This window comes from Nicotiana sylvestris, chromosome 9 (genome assembly GCF_000393655.2).
Source record: "Nicotiana sylvestris chromosome 9, ASM39365v2, whole genome shotgun sequence".
In the NCBI taxonomy this organism is placed as follows: domain Eukaryota; kingdom Viridiplantae; phylum Streptophyta; class Magnoliopsida; order Solanales; family Solanaceae; genus Nicotiana; species Nicotiana sylvestris.
In genome coordinates, this window is record NC_091065.1 from 175,512,978 (window position 1) to 175,525,325 (window position 12,348).

A 12,348-nucleotide genomic window follows, 5' to 3' on the forward strand; every position below is an offset into this window, starting at 1 on the left:
GATCTCTTAGTACCCTCAATATGTGCCAGGGATCTCTTGGTATCCTGAGGATCTCTCGGTATCCTCAATATATGCTAGGGATCTCTTGGTATCCTCAATATACGTGCTAGGGATCTCTCGGTATCCCGTGGATCTCTTGGTATCCTCAATATACGTGCTAGGGATCTCTCGGTATCCCGCACCTCAGCTCAAATCATAAATACGTGTAGGGAATCTCCCGAGATGTCGTCACGTAGTCCCAAAGTAAAACACACAACAACAACACAAGGAATACTCATTTAAGCTCAATTTCGTACCAAGTAAACATGTAATTCTAACCTAACATGCTTCACGTAATACGATTAAGGCAGGTTAAGCAAGTAAGCAATTAAGTCAATTAAACATGCTTTTCTAGGCTAACAACATGCTTAAATTGCAAGTAGTATAAGACAGAAAAAAGGAACACAATTAAAATTACTCAAAGAAAATCGAATTTTCAACAATTAGCTCAAGTCACCTCACGTACAAGGCATTTCAATTATCAGATATACCAAATCCTAAGGGGAAGGTCCCCCACACAAGGTTAGGCAAGTCACTTACCTCGAACCAGCTCAAATCAATCTGAAATCACGTTCTTGCCACGAGTACTCAACTCTAAATGGCCCGAATCGATTCAATTCAATTTCATAATGTAAATAACACTTCAAGTAACTGATTATGCAAAGAAATTCTAAGCTAATAGGCGAAATTAGGTAAAATGACCAAAATATCCCTCGAGCCCATGTCTTGGAATCAGGTAAAATTTACATTTCCAGAATCCTTACACTCTCACGAGTTCAGTTATATCAAAAGTACCAAAATCGGACCTCAATTGATCCCTCAAATCATCACTCAAAGGCCTCTAATTAGTCAAGCCCTAACCCTCAAATTACCACTGATTTTCCTTAATTTTTCATGCTTATAATGATAAAAATTACTCCAATAACGAGTTTAGGGACCAAAGACCTTACCCCAATGAACTCCTCTGAAAATCCTTCTTGAAAAATGCTCCCCACGCTTCTTCCAGTTTGAAAAGAGGTGAAAAATAGCTAAATTTAGTGAAGGCAAGCATTTATATGTTTCTGCCCAGCGATTATCGCATTTGCGGAAGAATGTATCGCAGGTGCGAAAAGTCACTTAACGGGCTGGGTTCGCATCTGCGGTCGCTTGGCCGCAGTTGCGGCACCGTATTTGCGAAAACCCAGCCGCACCTGCGGATCCTAGAGCTCTGGGCCAATCTCGCTTCTGCGGCCACATAGCCGCTTCTGCGGCGCCGCACATGCGGTCCTACACTCGCAGGTGCTGTTATGACAGAAAACCAGCAGCTGAAGCTGCAATTCCAAACTCCAAAATCCTTCCGTCAACCATCTGAAATCATCCCGAGGCCTCCGGGACCCCAACCAAAGACATCAACAAGTCTAATACTACTGTCCAAACTTATACCAATCCTTAAAACACCTAAAACAACATTAAAACAACGAATTAACCACGGATTCTAGCCTAAAAAATCCAAAACTCAAAAAAAAATACGCTTTCGATCAAAAAGTCTATCAAACCTCGTCCGAATGACCTGAAATTTTGCACATGCGTCACATTCAACACTACGGAGCTACTTCAACTTCCGGAATTCCATTCCGACCCTCGGATCAAAATCTCACTATCGAACCCGAAACTTCAAAATTCGACTTTCGGTATTTCAAGCCAAAATTAGCTACGGACCTCCAAAACACCATCCGATCATGCCCCTAAGCCCGAAATCACCCAACGGAGCTAACAGAACCATCAGAATTCCATTCCGAGGTCGTCTTCACACTGTTCCGATTACAATCAACTTTCCAACACTTAAGCTCTCATTTAGGGACTAAGTGTTCCAAAACTCTCCGAAACTCAAAACCGAACATCCCGACAAATCAAAATAGCAGAAATAAACACGGGGAAAGCAGTTAATAGGGGATCGGGACATAAATTCTTAAGACGACCGGTCGGGTCATCACATTAACTTGCAACAAATACACAGATATCGTACACACATATATGCCTTTTTCTTCTCTACATTTTCACTTTTCAAGTTTGATGTCTTTGATACTTCAACCAAAACTTCCACAATACATTTTTAAACTTCAACTTCAATTTTTTTTTTTCAATTTCAACCAAATATTGCAATGAATCGCCTACTTCGATTTGAAAGCAACAATAAACACAATGTAATACCACAAGTGGGGTCTGGAAAGGGTAGTGTGTAGTGTGTACGTAACCCTACCTTCAAAAAGGTAGAGAGGTTGTTTCCGGTAGACCTTCGACTAGGAAAGGTAAAAGTAAGGACAACAACAAGCACACCAATCAGAAAGCCAAAGCAAAAATACAAAACTAACACTAGGTACTCCAATTAGAAAGCCGAAACCAAGCCTACTTCAATTAGGAAGAAAGGAGAATAAATAAGTGTATCAATAAAATGTTCAAAAATTAACATCAGATGGTGCCAATGACACTGATATCCAAATCTTGAAAGCTCTAAAGAGAGCTGAATCCATAATTGAAGCAAGCACAAAGACTAAGTACAAAGAGAAAAAAGATAGAATATGAATTACAGTTAAGTGAGTTCTCTTCTGACCACAATCTTTTTGACTGATTACTCCTCTTCCTTCTGAAAAATCACCACCATTTTCGTAGGTGCGCGAAGCACCTCAAGTCACGACAAAACGTTTGAATGCATCGACATATAGCAATGCAGATTCCACGACAAAGAAAACAGTAAGTTTCAAATCTCTATTGTAGTTATTCTCTTGCAGCTTGTTTAGCTCCAACGGCGAAGAATTCTGTTATGACTTCAAGGGGCATGCCCTTTGTTTCAGGAACCTTCAAGTAAACAAAGACCCAAGCCAAGGCGCAGACAACAGCATAAATGCCAAAGACACCTCCAAGTCCAATGGAGGTTAGCATAACGGGGAGCGAGTAGGTGACAATGATGTCTCCGAACCAAAATGTAAGAGCGCATATAGCAATGCAGATACCACGAACGCTAGTGGGGAATATCTCGGAGCAGAGGATATTTGGGATTGGACCAAAACCCATGACAAAGGTGCAAAAGTAGACCACAACACTAACGGTGGAGATCACAGCATGCATGACAGCGCCCATGCTAATAACATTGCCAATGACAAGTACGACAAGTGATGCTAACAAGACAGGCAAAGTTGCCAGCAAAAGCCACCTGGAAAAGAAAACAAACAGTTATACTTCTCTTGCATGGAATGTTGAAGAGGTGAAAATTCATGCTTTAAAAATATTTGGAATCTGTCACATATGCACTATGCAGTTCTCTCAACTTCAACATGGTCAAAGTGCAAAGTAATATTTGTACAAAGTTGTGATGAATAAGTGTTGGAAAATACAGATTTCGGGCCTAGTACACCCATAACGGGTGCTAGCTAATTAGTTGGCCATTAGTTAGTCTAACTCTAACCCTAACGCTGTCTATATAAACACCACTACAGGTGTTGGAAGACACTCTAAATTATCTAGAGAATGGCTAGGGTTAGATTTCTCTGCATCCAATAGAGGGATAATTAGGCTGTGGGATTAGGGGATTCATCCGCTACGTGAGGATTCCCAGCGACCAATAATCGGAGTCGAGATTGCTGCAGACTATCTGCTTCCGCCAAGGAGAACTAACGTAAATCTCCAAACTAGTGTTTACTCTCATTTTATTACAATAAGTTTAACCATAGTTAGGCCTCAAACTAAAGAACAAGTCTTTTTAGTAACAAAAACTAGTTTATTGAGAAGGAAACTATGGTGTATGATGAGTAAATTATACATCAAGGATTAAGATGTTATCATTTCTAGAGCTACATAAAATTTAACATTAATAGAATCAGGGATACCTTCTGCCGGCAAAGTCCATTAGTCTCATCGCAACAACAATGCTGGGAAGCATTAACAAAGTTGTGACAGCACTTATGAGGAGAGACGCAGAATCAGAACTGATGCCCATATTTGATAGCAGAACTCCTACTCCTGCTTGTTCAAGAATTTGAGGAGTGTAATAGAGAACACCGTTGATTCCAGAGAACTGCACAAGGACCAAAGCAAATCACTAGCTGGATCAAAAGTAAATGGTTTGGTTCATATGCTTATTTTCTAGACATGATGCCATACTTATGCTACATATCTAAGGTTCAAGGTCAAACAGCAAGTTCATAAAACAACTTTTACCTGCTGAAGTATTTGAATTCCAACTCCGACAATCAATGCATGCTTAACTCCTGGCTCAAAAAGTGCTTTCCAGCCTGGCCTCTTCGTAACAGCATCAGATTGTGTCTCTACTGCTTCTTCGATAGACTGTTGACCCAAGAGACTCTCCGCCCGAAGAACAGACTGGCTCACTAAAGCAGCTGCATGTATGAATTCACCTTCAGCATGAGCATCACCTGGAAGGGAAATAATGGACCCACGCCGTGATCCGGCACCTCCTTCTTCATGTAAATAAATCCTTTTGAGTGCTCCTTCCTTTTTCTCATCTTTTCTGTACGCTAGCTGCCAACCACCGCCGATACCCATACTCGCTTGCTCGCCATTTGCATGCACGAGATTGCTACCTTGTCTCATGCTTAATGAGGTTGGAGGCCCCATATTTGTTTCGGCATTTGTACCTTGACGTGAGAGCAATGGACTTCTCAGATTATCATCGGATTCAGCCCCAGAACCATCGGACATATGATGTTCGTCGTCCTTTTGGCTTTCTTCATCCCACTGTTCATGTTTCTCTTGATTCTCCGTTATATTGAACATGCTGCCAACATTTGAAAAGAGCATGCTTCGCATGCTTCCCATCTCCGGAAGCTTCTCATGAACGCTGCCAAATAGAGTGACCAACGGATCCATAAGCATGCTTTGGTTTGCCATACTCCCGTGACGTGAAGCCAGACCAAGAGTACTTTGTCCAGTCACAGGTTTGGCTATCCATGAAAGACCCTCTTCAGCTCCATATAACTTGATTTGATCTTTCTCATCCTGGTTGTCGACAAGTTCACTGTCAGGACCAATTATATATTCTTCTATAGATACTTCACCTCCAACACCTAAACCCTCCATTAGCAAGGCCATTTCACCTGTAGATTGAGAAGATTCCATTGGACATTAGAATCTTGGTCGAGAATGTTAAATCCCAAGGAGGACTGATCATGAACTTCAAGAATGAAAAAGTGTAACCTGACCTAAGAATTAAACCTTAAAGAAAAATATTATTCCCTCCATCCCAAATTATGTGGCACTCTTTCCTTTTTAGTCAGTCCCAAAAAGAATGTCACTTTTCCTTATTAAGAAACAATTTATCTCTAGAATTCCTACTTTACCATAAATGAGTTGATTTACAGCTACACAAATATCTATGGTTTGTTTTAGACCATAAGTTTCAAAATTCTTCCTTTCTTAAACTCCGTGCCCAGCCAAATACCGACACATAAATTGGGGCGGAGTGAGTATAATAATTCAATGGAAATATTGTATGCTTGACAACAAATAAATGAGAAAAAAAGAAGCAAGATTTCATTAGGCATAGAACCAACATATTATCTGAAGTGCATGAGTATATCTCCTGAAACCTAGTAAGCAACCCCAACCAAACAAAGGGCTTTGAAGCGTGTGATGAAGTTGGGACGACATTCAATTTCTTAAATCAAACGATTTGACTTTTTTCCATACATGGGATATGCAACAGCCTACAAAGTTCCTAAACTCTTTATGTTGGTTACATTTATATTAACTTGAGGTACCTAAAAGCAAAGAAACCAGTAGACTTAAGAAGCTGCTCCTCAAACTTCAACGAAATCAATAGCAAATTGGGGTACAAGCCAAACTTCTTTGTTTTGTCTGGACAAGTAAAGCTTTAAAACAAACTTCTATCTTATGCATAGTTGATTCTCGTAAACAAGGCATCAAAAGAAACATTTCTGATTACACGACAGAGAGCATCACAGATTTAGCTCAATCGTTTGTTAAAACTATTCTGAGGAGCAAATATATTCTCTCATACGACGAAGAAATAAGTTAATTGTGAACAAGGAAAAGAACCATGAGACAAACCTGAGACATCTTCCCTGCCACGTAATCTCTGTAAAACTTGTTTAGCCTCTTTCATGCGACCTTTACTGACCAGCCACCTTGGAGATTCAGGCAAGTAAAACAATGTAAAAAAGAAATACGCAAGAGAAGGAATCGAGAGAACCCCAAGCATTAGCCTCCAACTTGGCGACGGCGTCAATGACATTCCAAAAACCATGCAGTATGACAAAAACATTCCAACACAACCAGTGAACTGCGGAAATGTATTCAACTGCCCTCTTATTTCTGGCGGGGCAGTCTCAGATATATAGACGGGAACCAGTGTCACAGCGAGACCAATTCCGAATCCATCTAACAGCCTCGCTAAAAGCAACACATAAACATTTGGAGACCATAACATCACTAATCCGCTAAGGAAATAAAGTACTGATGAAATTATCAGCATTGGACGTCTGCCAAGCATGTCCGATACAGGTCCAGAGAATGTTGTGATCACTGTTGCTCCAATTAGAGACATCGCAACAATTAGCCCTTCCATTGTTGGCTGCGTTTGCAAATTGAATTCCTTCTTGATGTAAAGAACAGATCCTAAAACATATCAAATACATTTTCTTTCAGAATAATAGTAAAATGTTTGTGGAAGTTCAAATTATGTTTCGACATGAATATCATTTGATAAAAAAAGTTGTACTACCAATTACTCAATTTCAGTATTAGCAAATGCTGGAATATTATAAATGGACAAACTTTTTCATATGTAATAGAATTTGGGCAGACAATTGGAGAAATGTGATGTTCACAATATACTGAAACTGATGGCAATGTAATAGAATCAGGGATTACTATTAACTTTCAAGAACAGTGCAAGACATGTTTCTCCTAGAGGAGAAGACTAAACACAGAAGATAATTAAAGAACAAAAGGAGTGTAATGAGGTATAACCTGCGATCGTCGCATTGTCCCATCCTTGCAACAAGTTGCCAATAGCTGCAGCAAGTGCAATTAGCACAGCTCCACTCATCCTTAATAAATCAAATTCTTCCTTTTATGTATAAAAAATGAATGTCCAACTTTTCCTAATTGCAGAAGCACCTGCAATCAGAACATGTAGAAGATTAGTCTGAATCTTGAAAAACACATCTATGTTTAGATATGCATAATTGGCAAAAGATCCAACATGATTAATTTAACTAGTCAATGCAAACACAGGATCTTGTTCCTGAATCAGAACAAGAACTAATAGAAAGATCCTAACTTTAGACTTCAGTAAATGTCCTATGCTACATTTGGAGCCATAAAACAACAAAAACAATAACAACTACGCCACAGTCCCAAACAAGTGGAGGGTGGGGCGGATGCAGCTTGAAAGTACCGGGTTCATTTCAACCCGGTAGTTTCGACGCGGAGTGAAAATTTATGTATAAAAAATCACTAAAATTGCAATAAATAGTATATATATATATGACCCCATAGACCGTAACTTTAAAAATATAATAGGTTCGATGCTAAAAACCTTAAATGTTGAACTCATAGAGCTTAAATTCTTGATCCACCTCTGAGCGGAGGTCGGCCATACGAATCCTTACCGACCATGTTCCCCATTTAAATACATCTATTTGGAACCATAGAAAAACTAATAAAATTTCAAACCCCACTTTCATAAAGATTCAAAAAATGATATACTTCAATCAGGAAAGAAACATACACAGAGTGCATAGTCTTTGAATCTTGAAAAAGATCAAACAATCCCTTAAAAAAAGTAACTTTATCAGATCTAACTACATTACTCAACTGCATATCTAACCATTCCCAAATTTCCAAAATGGTACTTTTACACTAGCAAAGAGAACTGATCTAAGAACAGATTTTGGATATACAACAATAACAACAAACGCAGCGTAATCCCATTCGTGGGGTCCGGGAAGAGTAGTGTGCACACCTTACCCGTATCTTATAAAGGCAGAGAGCCTATTTCCGATAGACAGTGAAACGAATGGCATACAAAAGCAACCAAATAGATTACCTGCTAAATTCTTTAAAGAATCAGTTAAAGGCTCCCAAAACTGGAAAAGCCTGCTAAATTTCACATGTAAAGCTTAAAATTTCAAGAAAGACTAAAACTTTATATAGAGACAAGACAATTGGTTTGGAAACATTCAAACCCCAATTGCCTTAAAGAAAAACAGAACTATATGCACTTTTGAAAGGGCAAGAAAAATGGGGTAAAGTGAGTAAATGTAGCAGGCAAAAAGACAGACCTGAAAATGACACAAATGAAAGAGAAAGAAAAAAGAGAAGAAGGGATCTTAAAACCAGTTCAAAAAAAGGGGATGATGTGTAAGATGTGATGTGACCGAAGAACGTGGTTAGCTGATCTGTTAACATAGCCAACTTCCAAATTATATACTTATTATTCTATGTACAATCTTTTGGAAAGATTCAGAATAATTTCTGTGTTTGGTCAGTCACTTATTGACATAATCAGTTGGGATCTGTAACTTTTTTTTTCTTTTCTTTTCTGAGTAATGATGATATCACTTCCCATATTTATCAAAAATCTACTTTAAATATTGATTTTGAGCCGTTTGGACAATTTTAGAAAAAGTCTTTGATGTGTTTTTATAGTTAGAGAAAAAAGATTCAAATTTATTTTCGTATTATTAATAATTGCTGAGTAATCCCTTTGGAAATGGCCAAGTAGGAGGATGGTTATCCATACATATGACAACACCATGTAACCACTTTAAAGGGCTGTTATTTAAGAATTAGCCAATATATCCTAGATTTCAGTTTTTCAGTTTAAATTTTCAGGGCAAAAATGTCCTGAAATTAAGATTTTTAGTTTAAAATTTCAGGACAAAATAAGTACTGGCTAATCTTTAAATAACATCCCTAAAAAATGACTATCTATGCACATGCCCTTATAGATGACCTGAGATCAATTCCCCCTCAATGCCTTCAAGGTCTAACATATCACACAGGACTTGCCTAGTATTGTTTACGTCCCATATGTGGTTTGCACGCTATTACACAATGGGGATTTACTTAGTGCTCACCCGAAAGGCAGAGGCTGTAGCGGCTGCGGGTTTTCTGGGGTTCCAAAAAAAAATTAAAAATAGTTTCCGGGAAAAGGTCCAAATTAGTGTTTTAAAAAGCGTGGGCGAAGAACGATGCATTTTATTTATCAGGGGACGAGACAAAAGCTTGGAGGCGCAGGACGTAAGCCCCATGTGTATTTAATTTTTAATATTTTATAATTTATAAATTAAATATATAAATAAAAAATTCAAAAAATAATAGTAGAAAAATGTATATATCTATTATAAACATGCTAACATGTGCATGAAATATACAAAATAATATTTTTTTCTTAAAAAAGTGAAAGACGTAATGATGCATTACACCTGTAACATAACGAATATACTTAGAGCTATAAAAAATGATATTCTAGTTCCTGATCAAAGAATAAAAATGACAATAATATAAAGTTAAACAATTTTTAAAAAGTCTTTAATGTGTTTTCATAGTTAGAGGAAAAATATTCAAATTTATTCTCGCATTATTAGAAGTTGCTTAATTTTATCATCGTTAAACTTTTGGTCCTTGACCGTTAGCAAATTGTTTTATTTTACTCTTGTCATTAATAGAGCGCTAGCGTAAAATGAGATGAACTTTGTGTGTCCAAATTCTTCGGAAAAAAAAATAAATTTACCTCTCAACTCTTAGTTGTTGATTTAAGATTAAGGAGATTTATTTTCACATTCAAACGGTAAAGAAATTAGTATTTCCCAAACATAAAAGATTAAAGGAGTTAAATGGAATTTACTCAAAATAATGCGACCCTACTCATACCGATTAATTACTACAACAACATGCAACATAATCAATGAAATCTCACAAGTGGAATACGAGGATGGTATAATATATGCAGACCCTACCCCTACTTTGTGGAGGTAGATTGACTGTTTTCAATAGCCCCCAAACTCAAAAAAAGCGATTCCAAAATAGGTTTGAAAAAAGAAAAAAGAAAACTATGTCGAAAGTGCTGACAAAAATAATACGATCGTACTAGTAAAATGCCAATTAATTACTCAAAATAGTTAATATTCTTTCATTAATTATATGATTTTTTTTGTGGGCAGGGGGGAAGGGGTTTGGGATATTTTTTTACACACAAACAAACACAATGGAAATATGAACTTCACATTGAAAAAAGTTGCGAAAAGTATCTTGGAAAAGAAACAAAACTTACAGATATTCTAAAAGAATGTGGACGAATAAAATCCACATAAAGATCACATCACATCAAGAAATATAAAATAGATAGGCTAATTTATTGAGGTTTTGAAAAAATAAGATTTATTAGATTCAGGTTAATCGTACTTTAGTCTTTGTATCAAAGCCAATAATTTTAACTAAAAGCTTCATTGAATAAAAAGAGAATATATAAAATACTTAACCACATTAAAAGAATAAAAGATCTCATCATAAACATATATTTTATATTAATTATTTTTGTATGAAATACGGATTAATTTTTTCCCTTGTATTTATTTAAGGATGTATGCCTTTTCCCGGACTTCGAGCATAGCAGAAACTTAATATACCGGGCTGTCCTTTATTTGTACTGTTAATGGACCTCTTGCAAATATATATGGTAAGACTGTCTACGATAGACCCTTGTGATCCGGTTATTCCCCAGACCCCGCACATAGCGAAAGTTTAGTGTACCGGACTGCCTTTGTTTGTGCTTTTAATGGTTTAGTCAATTTCTTACAAGATTTTGTCCTTTGCCAAATTACAATAATAGCTGCTCATGACTCATCACTCGTGCAAACCAAACTTTGGAATTAAATGCTCATCTTTTTTCCAAGTACCACATGTTTCTTGCAATCGTGAATCGTGCACAATAAATTGTTATCATCTTTTTTTTCTTTTGTTAGGCCATGCATAAGAAAAAGGTCTAAATTATATACATTGTAATTAGCCTAACGAATTACTTTTTTTATTCTTAATTTTCTGCTATTATTTGTTATTTCTTTCGCTTCAGTTTTTTAAATGGTCTGCTGGTATTGCTATTTGTTGTTACTCATTTTTTCTTATCTGAGTCGAGGGACTATCGGAAACAACCACTTTACATTTTTAAAGTAAGAATAAGGTCTGGGTGTACACTCTACCTTTTTCAGACCCCACTTGTAAAATTACAGTACTGTTTTCTTTTTCTTTTTCTTTTTTTTGGGTATTAGATCATTCAAAAAAATATTTTTAGGTATGCCTCCTTACATGTGAGATTTCTAAATATGAACATAAGATAAGTAATCTGCAAAATGACATGATAGATATAAAAATTTCTTATACTAACGTTGAATAACATTTAATCTCGACTAAAAAGAACAATTGAGACAAGAGGGGTTGCTATGATGGTAAGCAACTTCCACTTCCAACCAAGAGATTGTGAGTTCGAGTCATCCCAAGAGTAAGGTGAGGAGTTCTTGGAGAAAAGGATGCGGAAGATCTATTTGGAAACAACCTCTCTATCCCAAAATAGGGGTAAGGTCTGCGTACACACTACCTTCCCCAGACCCCACTAGTGGGATTATACTGGGTTGTCAAGCATACATGGAATGATAGCTTCAATGTCACAATCAAACTAGCACCATATTACATGTGACATTGATGACATAATTAGGAAAATAAAGAAAACAACAGGTTTTTAGTTTGTGGCTAAATAGGAAGAAACCTAAAAACAGGTTTTAATAAATTTGTGGCTGAATAAGAAGAAGCCTTTGTTCAAAGATTTTGATAGCCTCCTATGCCTTGTATAAGCAATTCTTTTAATTTTTATTTTTTTGTATTCTTTGTTTGATATCCGTTTTGGTTCCGATTAATTTGAATTCACACGGTGTAAGACCTATTTATTAATGAAGTGTTCTCTCTATCAGGACTTTTTCATTGATACGACCCGAACACAAGACCATTTATTAATAATAGAAAAATCTTATTTATTCCATCATAATTATTGATGAGATTTTTTTTTAAATATAATATTATATACAACGAATTTTGTTCTTACATACTACAACCAATTCAGGGAGAATATGTAAATAATGCTCCAAAGAACATTAGGACAAAGAAAATTTAATAATGCCACAAAATGACAGTCCTTTTAAAATAACTTTGGTAACAATATCGTCAAAGACAAAATAGTTGTGTTCATTCATCTTTGTCGCTATTATAACCATTCTGTTTATAAATGTTGGATTTCTT

The 12,348-nt window shown here is 36.6% G+C and overlaps 1 protein-coding gene across 4 annotated transcripts; it reads right to left on the reverse strand.

The window, feature by feature from the left end:
* Window positions 1-2,433: 2,433 nt before the first annotated feature.
* Window positions 2,434-8,291, reverse strand: LOC104225641 (monosaccharide-sensing protein 2-like). Of its 4 annotated transcripts, none has more exons than XM_009777639.2 (6): window positions 8,026-8,291; window positions 7,024-7,173; window positions 6,103-6,669; window positions 4,234-5,129; window positions 3,903-4,090; window positions 2,434-3,229 (listed from the first exon to the last, which is right to left on the reverse strand). In XM_009777639.2, exons 2-6 carry the CDS (start codon window positions 7,100-7,102, stop codon window positions 2,794-2,796), a joined length of 2,166 nt encoding a protein of 721 aa, XP_009775941.1. In that variant the 5' UTR covers window positions 7,103-7,173; window positions 8,026-8,291; the 3' UTR covers window positions 2,434-2,793. The 4 variants fall into 4 exon arrangements, with proteins under 4 accessions (XP_009775941.1, XP_009775817.1, XP_009775879.1 ...); XM_009777515.2 differs by having other exon boundaries at window positions 8,105-8,255; XM_009777577.2 differs by having other exon boundaries at window positions 8,021-8,179.
* Window positions 8,292-12,348: the final 4,057 nt, after the last annotated feature.

What these genes read in the sequence shown, in the direction of transcription:
- LOC104225641 (XM_009777639.2), bottom strand. Translation starts at nt 7,102, where the DNA reads ATGAGTGGAGCTGTGCTAATTGCACTTGCTGCAGCTATTGGCAACTTG. An exon ending in GGACAATGCGACGATCGCAG is followed by an intron (nt 6,670 to 7,023) that starts GTTATACCTCAT and finishes GATATGTTTTAG; the next exon opens with GATCTGTTCTTTACATCAAG. An exon ending in TGGCAGGGAAGATGTCTCAG is followed by an intron (nt 5,130 to 6,102) that starts GTTTGTCTCATG and finishes CTCAATCTACAG; the next exon opens with GTGAAATGGCCTTGCTAATG.